Consider the following 18,430-nt stretch of genomic DNA (forward strand, 5'->3'; position numbering starts at 1 on the left):
TATAAGATATTTACACTAGCGTTCTCTCACTGCAGCGAGCAGCAGCTCTTATGCCGTTCACCCGGACCAAGGTCAATTAGTTTTGCCTCCAGCTGCCGGCTTTGGCTATCCTGTGTATGTTTCGTCACCTCGTCACATCGTTGCATGCAGTTGCTCGCCTTTTATCAGCCTTGATTTTTAGGTGCCTGAGAATAATGCATGACAAATATTTGCGTTCGCTGGGAAGAAGCGCAATGGGGAATTTGGCAGCAATTTTTATCATACATATGTTTCTTATATCTCTAAATGTTGCGCTATAAGCGCCCTCTCCCAATTGGGTTGATTTGTTAGAACTATATTTCTGTTCCCAGCGCCCAAACAGTGCCAAAGTCTCTTGTGCTTTTCAATGATTTTTCTAGTAATTTTAAAATAAGTACGCATTTTGGCAGGCGCGTATTTTACTAATGCACGCCATAAAACACTGTTGCATATTTTTTTTTGCACAGACCCATAGCATAGAGCTGGCGAGAACATAGAAGAGAAGAACTGCTGAATCTGCAGCTGCAAGATTTTGTGCGCACATTTACTGCAGCGCAGAGGCTTCAGATGTCCATTTTTATTAACTTGCACAGGCCGAACTTCTTTCGGTCTGACAAGGCTGTGGTAAAAAAATCAACCCAGCAATTTTCGTTTCAGATTAGTTTGGGCACTAACTGACCCGAGAAAGTAGCTTACGATGGCATTTTCTAAAAGCTAGAATGAAAACTTTTAAATGTGTCAGAAATTCATTGCATAAAAATTGACTTTGAGCTCCAGAAACCCGCAAAGTGCCAGTATTTGTGCATTTAAGTACCCGTCCTCCTGTATTGCTTGCATGCAGGGGCCACATCACCGCTCCTTCCAGGCATTCATCAGATCGGCCTAGCTTTTCTCCTTCATTTACACCCACCCAATCAGTTCTTTTTTCTTTTTTCCCAGTTTTCTTTATGCCCAGATGCAAAAAATAACGCCATAAAAAGAAGTCTGTTAACTACGTTTTTCTCAAAGGAAGTCAACGGCTCTGCTATTAGCCGGAACCTGGAGGCCGCAGTTGTGATCTCCAGCCGCCGGCCAAAAATAGAGCTATCGGCTTCTTCTGAGGAACATGTGGTCTACAGACTTTTGTCCCCGGCTGAACATTGATGTCTACCGTACATACCCACTAAATTAGGTAGCCCGCTATGCTTGCAAAAGAAGAACAACCCGTGCAGCTGCACACCGAAAGATCAGATCACGTGGTTTGTGGGGCCCTGCGTTTTCATCATTAACCAATGAATTAGAAAGTAATAAAATTTTAGGGGCTTCTTATGGGGAATAATATTAGCACAAAGATGGCCTCTGTTGGGGATCTCCGGAATGAAATCATTCTTTCCGAGTAAGTATATTACAGCGATTTATTCTTCGAGTATTCGCCGAGTAAAAGTTCCTGTGCTCAACTCAACGTTAACTTCTCTCAAAGGACGTGGAAATTTTAATCTGCTTGCGTAATGGTGGCCAATGAAGAGCAAAACATTTGTAAGCGTTGCGCCTGTCCTTGTGTTTCTCGCTTCTTTGTGGATGTTCCGGTGTTCGCGCTCATCGTTCACCATAAGAAAATTTATTCTCGCGGTAGAGTTCAGTACAAACTACAAAAGCTGACGCGGGCTTCTAAGAATCAACTGATCTCTCAAAGTGAGCAAATGTTGATGAATAAACAAAGTGGGTGCAGGTGGGCTCGAAATAGATAACTGGTAGTGAAATCAAAAAGTTTTTGTTGTGATGCTCGTAGCACTGCCCTAGTGAAAATAATGTGGTTTGAATATAGAATGTAAATAAATACTGCACATGGAATCCATTTAGCTTTTAAAAATGAGAACAAGTACAAATGGCTGGGTTCTAACAAAGATATAATGAATGTTAGATGTGACCATGATAACAAAAGTCGTGAAAGCGCATAAAATATAATTCACTGCCAAAAAAAAACTCATTAAAAGTTTGGTATGACCGGGCCTGCAGTGACCACGAGACGCCATCCGCCGATGGAGCCGTTCATCGAACACCCAGTGGTGTCGCAGCATTGGCCACCCTTCGCAACACACGTTGAAAATTCCCATTGCGCATTGAGCCCGTGCCAGGCCTGCTGCTTAGGGACCCCTGGGTACCTTTGAGACCGCGCCGCCAGTATAAAATGCGCGCGTGTAGACTCGTGGTGGACTTGTCATGGTATGGTGTGCGATGTGTGGGCTCCGTCCATGTTCTTCCCTGCTAATTTTCAGGCACGCCTCGGCGCTCTATTGCACCTGTAAATAATGTGCACACAAACGCTTCTTTCTTCCGTCACGAAGTCTTCTAGGAGCGTCTATTCCTCTTCGGAGCGTGGGCATCGTCCTCAGCGGTCCTTGAGGCAAATCAGGTTTCAGAACTTTTCGGCGCCAGTAAATACGATATACGCCTTTGTTCTATCATTATCACTGGCGGTATAAATGCTTTACTGCGAGCTTAAAAAGTATCACTGGAAGGGAACAGAACGTAGAATCCAGTAGGCAAAATAAAAGCAGACGAGTTCGCTGAAGTAGCCAATCTCTAAAAGAAAAGTGAACTTTCCACAGTTTGGCCCACAAGAAGACTGACAAAAGAAGCAAATGGATGTAAGTAAAAGGAAAGAAGATCATACAGGGCCCAGTATACTAGATCGATCGACCAACTGCACCATGCAAACGTTTGAGAAATTAATTCTTGCACACTGCCGCATCCTTGTTTGAACGCTTTCTATCAGAAGAGCGAGTTCCCGGTCCATCCAGTATTTCTGCATGGTGGTGGAACAGCGCAAGGGACGATGCAACTATCTCCCGTAGAGATGTGTAAAGCCTAGTCCGCCAGCAGAAACAGGCCTGAATAGGTTTTCGTCCCGCATTGGCTAAAAACTGGAGGACCATATGAACGTCCCAAATGTTCGGAGAAACATTTGGATGTAGTGTGTCGCACAATGGAGTGCCTACAAAACGTAGTAAATTTTTGCTGCCAAAAACATGTTGCAGGCCTGCGCTCGGCCAAAAATTGGTAGGCGCTGCAGAACAGTAGTCCGAGCATAGCTCTGAATGGCCGGCACACGCTCCCTCCAGTAATGCCCACATGTCTTGAATGCATAGAGGGCAACTCCAAGGTATTTGAGGGGGACACGACACCATTCAATTCCAGCATAATGAGTCGGCATTGAAGCGAACCACAGACCCGAAGAGTTCGAGCTATTCATTTGAGTAGCAGAGACAAAGCGAAACTGCTCAATAGTGGTTGTTTTTTTTTCAACGCTCCGTTTATCACTGGCATTTATTACAGTGAAGCAATGCTATTCGTACACGAATTATGTACAAACAAAGGGCTGTTGGTTCAAGCGTGTTAAAGGGAACAGCAGCAGAAGTTTTAGTGAAGCGCAGTAGACGTTTGAGCAAGTTGGGGAAGATTCATGCTGAAAAAACAGCGTACAAGTGAACTGAAGCTCTCTCCCTTGTTCTTTCTGTTGTGTCGAAATGGGCGCTCTTTGAACGCATTAGTGTTAAATGGCCCGTGCAGCGCCTCCTCAACCAGACCTTAACAAAGCACAGGCAACGATGCTAAGAAGTATCCAGACTCGACTCATTATAAGCCTCCACAGGTTATCAGTTATTACGAACGGGGAGTGTAACCCCGCATGCCTACATTGCCAGGAATTGGCAACCCAAGGTTCCATATTACGGGGATTTGAGGTCAAGCCTCCACCTCGGATTCTCCTTTCACCTTCCTCCGAAGATAACTCAAAACAGCTGCTCCTGCTGCTGAAGCTGGAGAAGACAACATATAAAGCTGTTGTTAACTGGGCCTTCGAGGTCACCCCTGTTTGGGGTTCACACTGAGGAACAGTCATCCGCGATCTACAAATCCTTGGCAATGAAGTTGTTTCTTTGCCCGGGAAACTACTGTCGGCGTTCGTCGGCGGCGTGGCCGAAAATTTTAGCCTCACCGACGGGTTCGTGACGTACCAACCACATGACCTTGTGCGGGTAATTAGGCGGGATCCAAACCTATGAACTTTCGAGTGAAAGACTGGCGCGCCATCCATAGGCCACAAACGCTTATCAGATTCAGCGGGATAGAGGTGGATCTAGTGGATGCGTTGTGGTCTTTGACATGCTGTAGGGGATTAGTGATTAGGTAATTCAACCAGACTAATTTGATTTCTGAGATGATTCATTGTAATTAAACGGTTGGATCAATGTGTATGTGTGTCTTATCAATATGATAGGTGTGATCCGGGCATCTATGAAAGAAGTACAAACCCGGCCGCAGTGTGTGTCACCACGTGGTGATGACATTAGGCCTAAGACATTAGGCCTAGTTTGTCACGCGCCGAGTTCTCATCCGTCGCTGAGTTTGCCGAGGGGCACTGAGATTGAGGTTGTTTGCGGATATAGCGCACCCCACAAGCGCACGGCTGCATATAGCGGCCGCCGATTACCGGTGGTGGTCCAATAGCGCTAACGCGTTCAACTCTCAAAGGCGAAGCTTAAGCGTCCTTCATGATTTTCTTCCATCGCGTCATTGAAGGCGTCCTGTGGGTGCGTGGTCGGGCCACCAACAAACACGGCAACATTCATTATGCAGCTTCTTTATTCTATAGTCCCAGCGTGGTGGCCACCGTGTTCAGCTGGGGGATGACGGGCGCCTGGGCAGCGGCGGCTTCGGCCGCTGCCTCGGCTGCAGCAGCGTCGCAGGCCTCTTTGCGCGTCACACTGAGGAAGATCTGCTCCAGGGAGGTGTCGGTGATGAAGAAGTCTTGCAGCTTGAAGCGCTGCTTGATTCGTGCCATGCGCGAAAACATCTCGCTCCACAGCATGCGCACCCGTGACATCCGGAACTCCAGAAGGCCCTGGTGGAAAGAAAGAGGAATTTAATGTCGCACATGGGTATATTGGCCCAAAGTTTGTGTCGTCCCTAATGTCCTTAGTTGCAGTTCGTTTTCATATCGAAGACATATCGTTTCCTTTATTAGCTCAGGCATTTCTGAAAGAGAAGGCCCAAATGCGGTTATTTTTAAGAAGCCTTTCGGCGATAGGTTACGGTTCATGCGCACAGGTCCTAATCCCTTCTGCTCATTGTCCGACCACTATTTCTAAGGTTGCAAGCGGCAAGATTGAGTAGTTTAATACTGCGACCTCATTCGGTGTAACCGTGAGCTTTCTGCAAGTTATCAGCTTCTGCTAGTGCAAACATGGCAGCGGTTTTTCTGCTACGTGCACGATTAGGATGCATCTCGCTTGTAAATGGTGACGTCACGTGACTTCACGCTCGTTAAGTAGGCGAGGTAGCGCAATGCGCTACTCCCAACACGTCCATTATTGAAGCATACTGCTGATAACATCACAGAATATTCAGTGCGGGCACGCGAACGCTCCACATTATCGCAACTATTTGCACTTAACTTACTACAGTTTTTCGCCGCAGTCGGAAGGTCCACTGCGCTTTTGGAATTTTGCTTACTACTGGCGTTTTGTAATAATGGTAGCCATAATGATAAGAAAAAGAGGTAAGCTCTGGGCCGTACTGTAGAGAACCGCGCCTAGTGAATAGGCGCGTTTGACAGGTTCCATTAGGCAGACTGGCATTCATTGGCCTCAAGATAATGAAACTTGAGATTACAAATAACTGTATACCAAAATACACAACGCACGTGTGTTGTTCTCTCAAACTTGGAATTTTTTTTAGTAGCGCCGTCAATTTCTAGGTCAGTCAGCGGGTCCCGTCGTGTCGACAAAACTGGACAAATCGCGGCCAGCATGATTTGATGGCACTTGAAAAGACGGCGCCATGCTACAGAGAATACTTGCGTGAAGAAAATAGAGACGTGACGCCACGAACAGTGTGAGTAGGAGAAGAATTGTCAGTGACAGCAAGTTTACGCTACCGTATTACAACAGTTTCTGATTTAAGGATATATCCTAGCGCAGTGTTTTGCATCCAATTAAGGTTCCGAGAAATAACAAATTGAGAGTATTCACGAGGCCTTCTTCAGTGTTCATTGAAATCACGGCAGCGAAAAAATACAAACCAAGTGAAAAAGCAGAAAACATTTCTCTTACGTCATCCCATGGAGTGAATGCCAGATAGGGATTCTATCACGCAGGGAATAATGCAAGTTGCTTCTCTTCTGGTGCCTAACAGAATAAGTGCTTTTCATTCAATCGCGGTTTTTAAAGCTCCCCTTTATTAATATTAGTGCTCTGTCAATAACGATAACCGGCAATTTCAACACCAACAAAAGTGGCGTTGTCTTGTCAAGGTGCGCTCGGAGTGGGCCATTCAGTCGATGCGCGCTACGTGCGGATTCAGCAGAGCGCGGAAAGTCGGTCGTCTAGGTCTGCTTGCAGACCCGGCGCCAGAATGCCAGTCACACATCCTGCTCAACAAGATCAGAGACAAAATTCTTATATTTATTTTAGCCATTTAAAATTCTAGACATTCTACCTCGACTTTTTTTCACTGCTAGACAGAGGTGACCGCGGCAAACAAAAAGAATTCACTTGGTATCCCAGGCAGCACATGGCATCGGCCCGATATTGTGAACGTGTTGGCGATCCGTGGTCCTAGGGCGGCCCGTTCTTTCCAATGCGTGTCCAATAATGGCGATTCGATACGAAAACGCGTCCATTAATGGCCCGGCTATTATCTTTATTTCCCAACATTGGCATAACCTGGCGAACAACGGTCTACGATAGCCAGCTAGAAGCAATGGCCTGCCAACATCGCTTGCAACCTGGCATTCAATGGCGAATATTGTTCCGGCAGTTGCGGTGGCTAGCCAGAGTTGCATACATCATGGCATTCGTTGGTGGATGTTGTCAGGCCAATTTTTATGGCTCGTGAGCATCAGACATATCTTGGTATAATCTGGTCAATATTGCCCTGGAAGTTGGGGTGGCCTCCCAACAATGTGCACAAACTGGGCTTGGCTGCCAAATATTGCCCCATCAGTTCCGATGGGTAGCCAGTGAAGCACACATCTTGGGATTCGATGGTCAATCTTGTCCCACCAGGTACGATCGCTTATAAGAAGTATGCAAATCCTTGCATATGTTGTTCAACATCGTCTTGCGTGTTGCGATTGGCCGCCGAAATTGCATACATCCTCGCATTCCTTGGTCAATATTCTGCCAGCAATTTCTATGGCTCGTCGACATTGGTCATGGCACTACTTGGCCTTTAAGTGTGATGTCGCCAGAGCCAAGTATTGTAATATTCTACTTCATAAACCAAGCAAACTAGATTCTGCTTAGGCCGCAGTGCCCCCCCCCCAAAAAAAAAAGAGAAAATAACAGCTGTGAATGCACCTTTTAGATTTGTCGAAATAGAGGTGTGAGTCATGCGGATGTGCGAGCACTCAAAGTGAACAGCGCCGAGCGCGGCCGAACGCTTTGACAGGTGTGCAGGAGCAGGTCGCGTTTTGCGTATGTACTTGGGCCTTTGGTGACGAACATTTTTTGAGCGTGCGCTCTTTGTTCCTGAGCATCTTTTGCCCTCAGAAGCGGCGTTCTGCTTGCGACGAGTTAGTGCAGCGTATTCTGTAATCTATGCAGTCTCCTAGCCAAAGAACTAGCCAAGAATTTCTACTCGAAAGTGTTTGGGATTCTTCGCCCGCTGAAGAATTATTAGCTTGCGCTTGAGCTCAGAGTGCACGTACGATATCTTTCGTCTTAGGCAGTGTGAAACACACACACACACACACACACACACACACACACACACACACACACACACACACACACACACACACACACACACACACACACACACACACACACACACACACACACACACACACACACACACACACACACACACACACACACACACACACACACACACACACACACACACACACACACACACACACACACACACACACACACACACACACACACACACACACACACACACACACACACACACACACACACACACACACACACACACACACACACACACACACGCACGCACGCACGCACGCACACACACACACACACACACACACACACACACACGCGCACACGCGCGCACACAACTTTCAGGCGGTGTGTGCGATAAGATTAAAACGTATGATAAGATCCATGATATTCGGCACTCAACAACTCACTTAGCGATCACAAAGCCGTCATCGCTACATTAAAAAATTGGAACTGGAAAAATAGAAGAAGCCTGAAAAATTGTTTGCTCGCACTGCAGCTAACACCAGAACATTCGATAACTTTGGACACGCGAAGCTGGGCTGAAAGCTTTTAACTACTTCATGCAAACTTTTCACGCTACTGTATGGTGCTGAAGTGATTTTGCTTCACCTCGTCTTGCGCTATACAGACATGATTTAATTGGATACGGCCACTGGCGCATTTTTTGCTACTCTTCTTCCGCGATCGCTTACATATAAGCTCATCCATTTAAGTACGCAAGCCATCTGCGCGTGCACCCAGCATTGTCCATGATCGAGGCGCCTTACTACCATCTTATTACAACGTGACATTTACTGTGCCTTTAAGTGGATGAACAATATGTATTCCATTACTCCTCACCCACCAGAAATTTATTACGTATAGAAATTTTAAAAGCCGTGGCCAAATATTACGAAATTGTCTCAGCTAAACCATCTTTGCACTGTTGGGAGTCGTGGGGCACAGAGCCATAGTTTGTTCGTTCTGGAAAATTACTGTGAATGATAAGCCTCAGTTGTTAGATACTGGCGCGGGGAAAAGAAGGAAATTTTCAAGCAAACTTGAAATGTTTTCATTAGGATGACATTTACGCAGCGTTTTTTTTTACTCTGCTAAAGGAACTAGCCAACGGATGGGTTAGCAGATTGCTGGCGCATATTTTGCGGCCGCTGGAAGCGCAAAGCCGATCGAGCCGAGTCAAGACAGCGCTCCGGAAGTGACCGGATTTTGTTGTCAGAGAGCATGCGTCTTGATGCGCTAGCTACTGCTATCACGCGATTTTCTTTATGCGAATATCTGAAATTATAGCCAATTACCCTAAACACTTAAAACCTTTCCAGGATGTAAAACTGCTGCAGACTAGGCCACACGGCTCATAACAGCACACAACTATTCGGTTTCACACACCTTGCTAGGGCCCTCCTTTCTGATATCGTGGTTATAGGCTCCAGGTTCCAATTAAATCTTACCTGGCATATCGTAAAAAAACAGAAAGGCTGCTGCCTTCATTTACGCACAAGCGCAAGAACTGAATTTGCGTCCATAAATGGAAAAATCCGGTAATATTCACTTCTATACACATCATAAAATTTTGGCTACTGAAGCGTGGTCCATTCTATTATGTCCACAACTGTACGATTCACGTATGCCCACGACCTCTGTTCTGTCTCCAAGTGCTCAGATCCATTTATTTTTTCACGACTATCTCAATAAATCTGTCGCTTTACCTCTGGATCCGTGATCATAACCTTAATGTTATGCCTTTTAAATTGCATTTAGTTTTGCGCATATCCTTGTTCTTAACATACACATATTACTACAAAGTGTCTTGCTTTTTGTTTATTTATATATTGTTTATAGCTTATTTATTCATTAATGTGATTGTGTTGACTCATTTCAAGTTATTCTTATTCATTCACTGTGTGTATGCATTTATGGCGTGTCCATTTGTTCTGTGTTGTGTGCTAATTGCTAGTCGCAGCTCCCGTTGCGAAAACAAGTAGCCTGCGACTTTAGCGGGTACCAAAACCTCTTTTTCATGCGCATGTGAAGTTTTAAAATTCAGAAATATCCCACAAAACAGTTATTTTCTAGCCCTCATGGCAGTGCACAGCGCTTAGAGAGAATCCAGTACTGGCAGTACCGCGGACACGTGTTGTTCTGCGAACATTTTCAATGGGCTATCCGTGGCTGCCGCCGCTTGCAGCCCTTTTTTCTTGACGACCTCCCTAGATTGCATTGCAACCTCGCATTGCATTGCAACGCGCGCGTGTTTACCTCTTGCCCTTTTCCCCTCCTTCCTGGCACAGGAGGGGCCCTTCACAATACTATCCTTTCAATCCCCCCCCCCTCCCCCTTCTCAACGTGGCGCCTCGTCACAGAGAAGTTAATGCCCGCGCCGCATACCACCTTCACCCCATCGTCCGAAAGAACGAAATTCTTTTCTCTTGGTATTGCGAGCTTCTTGAGGCTTCTGTGTTCTCTCCACCCTCTGCCCATTTCTCACGGCTTGCCGCGCCCCACTGCAACCTCTACTTCGGTTGACTGCCGGAGCACACAGCCCTTCGAACCCGGTTTTTCCCTTCTGCAGTTGATATTTTTTCAATAGCTATCGCCAAACATTTGGGGACATCTGGTTGATACGTGAGTACGTTTCTTGTATATTTATTTTAATTTTTCTAGGTATTGCTTCGCACGTACATAAACTAGAGACCCGCAATCTGCAGAATACACACCGTTATAAGTTAGCTCACGTGGTGGTGGTGGTAGTGGTTTTATTAAAATAATAGTAAAAAGGAAGGAAAAGATTTTTGCTAGCCCCGGCATCTGCTATCAATACTGAAGCACCTGAGCTGGGGCAGCGGAAATAAAGGACAGCAGGCAGAGTGGAGAAATGAAATGAAAGAGGTGAGGGGACAGGAATAGAGGACAGGGGGAGAAGTAATATGTACAAACTATTTACACAATAAGAAATGTGTCCAGGTTGTGCGCGTGATTAGTTCATTTTAGAGGAATTAAATCACACACGCGCACAGCACGTGTGTGATTTAATTCCTTTAAAATGAACTAATCACGCGCACAACCTGGACACATAACACTTTCAGCAATTCTTAAAATTGGCTTCTTGGGCCACAATAACTTTTTTTATGGCATAGCATTCTCAGTGATGTAACATATCAGAACAAAGCTAAGATATGCTACTGACAGGTTGGTTAACAAATATAGCATAATTAACTTTTTCCGTATTACTGCTAGGCTCCTTAATTATTGAGAGGCGGTAAACTCACCTTCAGTAAGATTCAAATCAGTTTTTTAAGTTTCAAAACGTGGTTACCCTCGACGCTTCGGCCAATAACTTTCGGCTGTTTTTTTGTTATTTTGGCTGGAGAAGTTACTTTTCCTATGAGCTTCTCGAAAGCGCACGTAATTTGATGCGATGTAGACAAATATATGTTTTGCCAGAGCGCCCAGTGTAACCGCAATATCTGACATGGAAGCTACTTACGGTGGGCTACACGCCTCTCAGTAATTACGAAGCTTAACAGTAGTAGTTAAAAGCTTAACTTATCAATCTTAATTAAGCGGCCTACCTATTAGCTGCTTTTAACATTGATTTAATGCATTACACCACTGTCAAAATTATGCCGAAAAAGCACTCTTCTAACTCATAAAGCCTACTTTAAAAATTGCATAAAGTCAGGTGAAACACCCCCTGTAGGTGAATTTTTTATGCCTATATTCTATCGCTGACTGCTCATGATTTGATTCAATTGCAGAAACCGATTGGTCTTTGCGCACATGTGGACGTTACATATCATTCAAGAAATTCTTCCTCGGGAGTGACATTTCTCTTTAGATGGGATACAGCTGTCATGGGCCACTTCACTTTTGCTCCTTTTCCTATTCACATCTTGAATGACAGCAAACCGATGGGTCCTTCTGCACCGGCGGACGTTGCATATAATTTTTGAGGTGTACATCTTCGGCGAAGTTCTCTCGAAGCAGAGATTTTGTGCAATAGTCGTAGGGTTGAAGTAACTTTTGAAAGGAAAAGGAAGTTTGAAAAATATTGACTCAAGAAATAATTTATTTCCAGCCGAACATTCAGAGACCAACGCGGTCCCCTCTTGAAGGGTGACTGAAATGCGAGCCAGTAGAAGCAAGGAAAGGACTTCGCTTTCATTCTGTTAATACAAGGTGAAGTATATCATACCGGCGATGTAATCCCTCTCTCGTCGCGCCTTCGAGCGTGCTTGCGGCGACGCAGCTTCCGCTTTTCGTCGGGCGGCCGCCGGCGACCGAGGAGGGCACCATTCCTTCGGCCGGTATGTTCAGTCCCTGCCTCCCCCAGAGATGGAATGCGTGGGCTACAGCCCTCTGCCGTCTGTTTTTTTTTTACTGTTCCCCCTTTGTATTTTTTTCTCTTATCTTCCTTTCTTTGGGGCATCTATTCTGTTTTCCCTTACGTCCTTTTTTTTTCGCGTCAAGTGTCCAGACAGCAGCACAATCTGGCAAGGGGGTATTTTTTGGCCCCTTCCTTCCTTTCTGACCCTTCCCCTCTGCCTCCAAAGCCCGGCTGCTTCGCTGGTCCCTTAGGTGGTGGTAGAAAGCGGCTGCACGTTTAAACACGCTTGAGACACGCAGATATGTTTTAGCAAAAAATGAGAAATATCGCCCTGGTTCTTCAAGCCTGTTCCTTTTCCTTTTTGTACTGTAAGACTTAACATACATCACCAACTAGCCCAGCAGTTCTATTCTATTTCTGTGATTCAAATTGTCATTCACAATTATTTGCATCTTGTTTTCAGCGCCGGCAGCGCCTCCAGCTAGGGGTCCACAAGCTGCCAGATTTTGCGGCTAGTGTAGGGAAGGCTTTTATGGGCCTTCCCGACTAGCTCAAGTTCAGCAAGAAAGTCTTTATTTTGACAAGGCTCTACAGAGGGGCTACAGGTGCTATTTTTATTTCTAATCCTTACTGCATGCACTAGCTATCCTAGCTACTATTGTCCAAAATACATTTTTCCAAATAACGTTTTCTTTTGCTGTTTTTATGTGCAGATGCCATCACCGAAAAGGAGAAGACAGCTGTTTAGGTTGTCCCGGCATACACCGGCAGGCACCCGTACGCAGCTCTTCACTGGGGTAGGCGGCCGCAAAAAGCTCATGGCTGAAGTGCTAGCTGCCTGGGATTGCACCTGGGCCTGCCCTCATTGCTGCCGCTCCCTCGAACCCGGGCCCTGCTACAGCAGCGGAGTCTTTGACGAGGTGGTCGAGCCCTGATGAGACCCCACAGGACTAATTAATCGCTTCCACACAGCCCCCACTACCCGCCTAGACCTGCGGCTCTTTTTTATGTTTTTAATAAATGTTCAAACATTACACTTCATTGCCGGTTTGCTCATTTTCAGTGCATGTAACAATAGAATGTGGCATTTACAAACTCACTGCATAGACGATGGTTGCCAAAATGAAACATTCGTCATAGATGAATTTGACAACGCGAAGCACAGAATGCTAGGTAAGCATTGTCGGGAAACTATTAATGGGACTGCAAGTCAGTGTACCTGGATGCAATGCGGTGAACGACCAGTGGGTGTACTTGGGTGGAAAACATTCACTAGCCAGTGAGTGGCTGGATGCCTTCGGCGAAAACAAGTGCATTAGCTTGGGTGGGATAGAGTGGGTAGCCAGCGAGTGTCACTGGACGTCTGTGATAAACAAACAGCGGATGAGATTAAGAGAGAAATATTGGATAGCCGCTGGGTTGGGCCGGCTGCCTATGATATATACGCCAATGAGGAATCTTGGATGACTGATATCGAATAGCCAAGGAATGCCATTCAAGCCAATCAAGAAATTTGTATGCCATTACTGGCTTCTGATTGGAAAGCCAGTGGGGTGCACTGGCTCAAACATTGGGTCTGGTAGCGCCCCAGTCAGATGCCATTATAGCCCTTTATTGGAGCCAATTTTCCCTGGTATTCGACCAGTTCAGGGCCATTATCGGCGTGCTCCTTGGGATGGCGAAGATAGCGACGGAGAGTGCCTCCCCTTAGCAAGAGTCGTGACGCCGTTTCACCGGTCCAAACAGAAGTAGGCTAAAAAAGCCACGTAACTAAAACCTCCAAGACATTAGTAGTAATGACTTTTATCAAGGCGTCCGCCTAGCTAACGAATGCTATAGAGAATAACATTGTAGTAAACGGTGGATAAACAACGAACGCCTGGCAGTTATTCAGTTATAAGCGGAAAAAGTCTGTTCAACGAAAATTGAACGACTTTTTTTTCTATTTGGGCCCTTCGCATAATAGAAAAAAAAAAAGGATAGGCGACGGACCTCGTAGGTGTGCACTATTTCAGCCTGCGGGAAGTTCTTGAGCACGTTGTCGGCGACATCCCGTTGGTAATCGAAATCCTGCTTTTTGTCCGGGTATGTCTTGACGGTAATGGTATAGCCCTTGCCGAATTTCTGCTTTAGCTGCGCCAGGGATCCGAGGCACTGCAGCCGACCGGCATCCAGGATGGCGATCCGGTTACACAGGAATTCTACGTCAGACATGCTGTAGCAACAGAAAAAAAATAATTTGGAATGAGCTCTGACTTGTGACAGCAAGTGATCTGTAATGCAATACCGCGACCTATTCGAGACTTTTATACAAAATAATCCGCATTGCTTACATGGTAGAGTTTGGCAAGTTGACAAGGGAATGAAAAGCAAACATGGTTTAATGCTGGCCGTTTAGAGAATCTTAACACCTACACTTTAAGTTTGTGGCTGCCGACATTAGTAGGATCCTTTTACTTTTCTGTTCATTAACAGCCACATTTTTGGACCTATAATTTGGTTCATCGTTTGATCATTTAGGGCTACATAAATAATGAGTGACGTATTCGAAAGCGAAATGAAAGCGTAATAAATCTTATTGTTTTGTTAAAATAGGGCACAAAGTTATTGTATAATTGCAGTCATCTGCTTTTACTGTGAAACGAAGCATGTTAATAACACACGTAACATAAATGCTTCTACTAAGGTGTTTAAACATTAATAAACAACTTGTGCTTGAATTAGTTATTTGCTATGAGCGGCTCAGTTGCCTCAGACACTGCGGAAAAGACAAGGGTAAGGATACTTCCACGCTTGTTTAGCAAGCAACCAGCTCTCTTTTGATACCATAGATGGCCTATGAAAATGTGACTCTTCTTTATCTTTAATAACATTCTTCAGTTGGCCTTCCCAAATTTAACTGGTACAGTGTCGGAGACAATGTGACGCCAACCTGTGCGAGCTGAGCAGAATGGAGATCTTGCTGACTCGCTGCAGGGTGCTGATGTAGTTGACGATCAACTTCCTCGCCGTGGTGGAGATGCCGGCGTACGGCTCGTCCAGCAGAATCATACGAGGCATTCCCATCATGGAGATGCACAAGGAAAGCTTGCGCCGGTTGCCGGCACTGTGAAAAGGCGAAATAATGCGTCAACCGCCGGCGCACTCATCTGTCCTTTGTTGTGTGTAGTTCCCGGTATGGTGCCGACACCGCTATGGCGAACAGATAACGGTGCTACACCCTGAGTACCTTTCGAGTGAGTGCGCCTTCTTGAAAATTAGCGAAAATAACTAAAAGGCTGCTCCTAACACCTGTAGTATTTTGAGTGAGCGAGACCTGCGCCAGTGCAAGAAGTCGAAAACATATAGCAAAATTTTACAAAAGACGAATATTGATAACACACTATACGAGTGCGTCCACACTTCACCCATTAATTATAGAATTTATGCAAAACGCGCAGGTTACTGCAGCTAATGAGCACTCTTCCAAGAGAAGTAGTCGTGTGCGCACGTTCATAATTTTGTCAGCCGGTGGAGCGCGGTTGCACAACATGAGTATGAATAGTAGCTGCAATGCGCAGTGTCCAACACCTTCCTTAAATAATCCAGGCTGCATCACCGTATCCCGCTGTCAAGACTTAGCTGCCTAACCACAAGAGTCACGCAGAATGCTTCGGCGGTTTAGTGCGCGCCCATTTATTGCTGGGATTTTGTGATTTTCCGTTCGCTTCTAAAAGTTCGGCGGTGACTTGAAAATTCGTCCTAAATCTTCTTCCAGAGTTTCAATCTTCTTCCAGAGTTTCATTTTCACAGCCGCTACAGAAAGGCGCCGAGGAAGTGAAGGAAAGAAGCCGCCAGAAAGTAAGAGGAAGGTTTAAGGCAAATTTTCGGGTTTCTCGAAGTCGATGTGTTTACGCAATGACAGCCAACAAAGATTGTAGTTTTAGAATAGCGGAGAGTTTTGTCTAATTTCCGATAATATTCTATGGCAGAGGTCTGCGCGGCGGCGTCGAGACCTCCTCCAGGGCCGAAGAATTTATGAAATATGGCCTTATGGGGCCTGCAAAATTAATGCGGTATCAGGCGTCTTAACAAATAAAGAACAGGCGCAGTCGTGTGCAGTAAATTCTCGTTGGAGGAATAAAATATAAAAATACTTGATGCTTAATTTAACGACGAGACATCCGGCTTGTAAAGCTCGACTGCATTCCAAAAAATTGATGTAATTATGATAGCTGTTGAAGGCAAAGCGGGAAGGACACTACGGTAATCCCTTTTTCCGCAGTCATATTGAAGACTTGAATCAGAAAATGCGCGAATTTTATGTATACTCAGGGCCTGTAACTATGAGTTTTAACTCGGGATTCACTTCATGCTTTCATGAAGGCAAGATGTAGTACTTTTTGCTGGGCTAGTTGGTTCATTCTTACATATGTGAAACAGCGCGAAAGACGCCCAAAGGCGAAAAAAAAAGAAGGAACCTTCCTGTCCCTTCTTCCTTTCGTCTTCGGGTTTCTTCTTTCACGCTGTATCACCTAGGCAAGGTAGCTTTGCTTCCTTAGAATTTATGGTAGCAGAAGCTCTGAAAACGAAGTCAGTGAATTGCGGCTGTGGTCAGTAAACCAGTTTCCTTCTGCATTGAGAACGCTCATATACATTCGATGGTAACCACAAAACATAGTCATTTTCAACTTCTCTTATGGAGTCGATGCTGAGAGCCACGTCCGTGGAAGAATAGCGCCATTCAACCAGTAGCCTGCGATTCAGATGCCTTTATGCCTAGCTTCGCACCTGTAAGTGCCGACGAGGTAGTGTGAGATGTTACTCAGCCGGAAGATGCACAGCAGTGCGTTCAGGTATTGGGGCGTCAGAGGGAAGCCCCGGAGGCGCCCGAAGAGCATCAGCGTCTCAACACCCGTGAGCATGTCGAGCAGCCCGTCCCGCTGCGGGCAGTATCCCAGGTAGCGCCGGCACTGCGCCACGTGAAGACGTATTCAGGTACAGGAATCGACGTTGGGACAATTTTGAAAGCGTTGGCATTTCTTAGCTCGTTTCGCTTCATTGTTGTAGCCGTACACAGCGCATAAGTTGGCAGCATTCCAAGATGCTGCGCGCCGATAGTATCGCGGTGCGTTTAACTCTTGACCGCTACGGCGGTGAATGAATTCCGACTGGGTTCAGGAAACCAGATTCCTTACAACTGAATTGAGAACGTTTAGCAATACTCGATAATCACCACACAGCCTAGTCGTTTCGTCCTTCTCTTGTGGATTCTATAGTGGAGCCACGACCGTGGGAAAAAAGTAACTACGTTACCTTGTCGGGCTACAGCGCGCCCGGGTGTGCCACTGTAGGCTCACAAATCTCGCGAGCACTCGAGCGTCCGAGAGGAGCCCATGTGAAAATATCATTAGTGTTCACACGCAGATAAGTTAATCGTTCGCTTTACGCAGTCGTAACGGTACCATCTATGAGGTTTTTTTATTGCGAAGCATGTTGCGTGGCTTAGGATAACGGACAGTTGGGCTAGTTTGATTGAACTATACATCCTAGCGCTAAACAACGAAGGCGGGAGAGAAGAAGAAAAAAGAGGCATTAACTTTAAACTGAAGGTTTATTCACTCGACAAGGGAATTATATACATGCAGGAAAACAGGAAAAAGAAACCCGGACACGTCCACAAATTACCATCTAATATTGAAATTTCGCGCTCTTGCGGTACGATAGAGGGGATGCTCACGGACGTGCCACCGGCATTATGAATGAAAAATGCCTCTACTATCTGCCTATTAATTTCTGTATGTATTAGTTACTGTAAACAGCGCGGCTAAAAAAAGAGGACTGCCACAGAAAAAAATCGCGGTAACTGCAGTGCCGTAACATGAGCACCGCATTGTGACGACACCCCATAATGCGCAGGTCCACACGGGACGGAGAGGCAAAGAGACACCGTATGGCTCAGTTTAAACAAACAGATATATTCAATAATTATACATGATTATGATTATACATCAGAGGCTGGGGTGTCCGCGCTTACGTGCCGACGACTTCATGGGGACGATGGAGGGGCTCCGGAGTTGAGCTCGAACGGTTGCTGGTAGAAGCTGCACGCCGTCGGGCTTCGGCGCTGAAGGCCTCCTTGGCGAACGATGTCGTCCTGAGCGTTCTTTCTTCCGTACTCCTTGTCGATTTTTATATCCTTCTTATTCCCCACATTCCCTAGGTTGAGGACGCCCACGCCGGAGTGGGAGGGGCCAAGGGCTTTCACTTGGGCGCACAAACACACCACCGCACTTATGGTCTCGCCCCCGTCACGTGTTGAGTCCGAGGGAAAGAAGGTTGTCGTCGAGGTAGCGTCGGCTGTGGTAGACGG

At 45.9% G+C, this 18,430-nt stretch overlaps 1 protein-coding gene across 2 annotated transcripts in view; it reads right to left on the minus strand.

Moving 5' to 3' along the window:
• Positions 1-4,637: 4,637 nt before the first annotated feature.
• LOC144096658 (phospholipid-transporting ATPase ABCA3-like) overlaps positions 4,638-18,430 on the minus strand; it is a 203,036-nt gene continuing 189,243 nt past the window's right edge. The window contains exons 5-8 of one of the 2 annotated variants that reach the window (XM_077629490.1): positions 16,849-17,030; positions 15,011-15,184; positions 14,071-14,293; positions 4,638-4,900 (exon numbers count right to left, since the gene is read on the minus strand). In XM_077629490.1, the coding sequence (XP_077485616.1) occupies positions 4,646-4,900; positions 14,071-14,293; positions 15,011-15,184; positions 16,849-17,030 (834 nt within the window). In that variant the 3' untranslated portion in view covers positions 4,638-4,645. The remainder of the gene's footprint in view (positions 4,901-14,070; positions 14,294-15,010; positions 15,185-16,848; positions 17,031-18,430) is intronic. The other variant, XM_077629489.1, reaches the window with a different exon arrangement.

The sequence above is a fragment of the Amblyomma americanum genome, chromosome 7 (assembly GCF_052857255.1).
Source record: "Amblyomma americanum isolate KBUSLIRL-KWMA chromosome 7, ASM5285725v1, whole genome shotgun sequence".
In the NCBI taxonomy this organism is placed as follows: domain Eukaryota; kingdom Metazoa; phylum Arthropoda; class Arachnida; order Ixodida; family Ixodidae; genus Amblyomma; species Amblyomma americanum.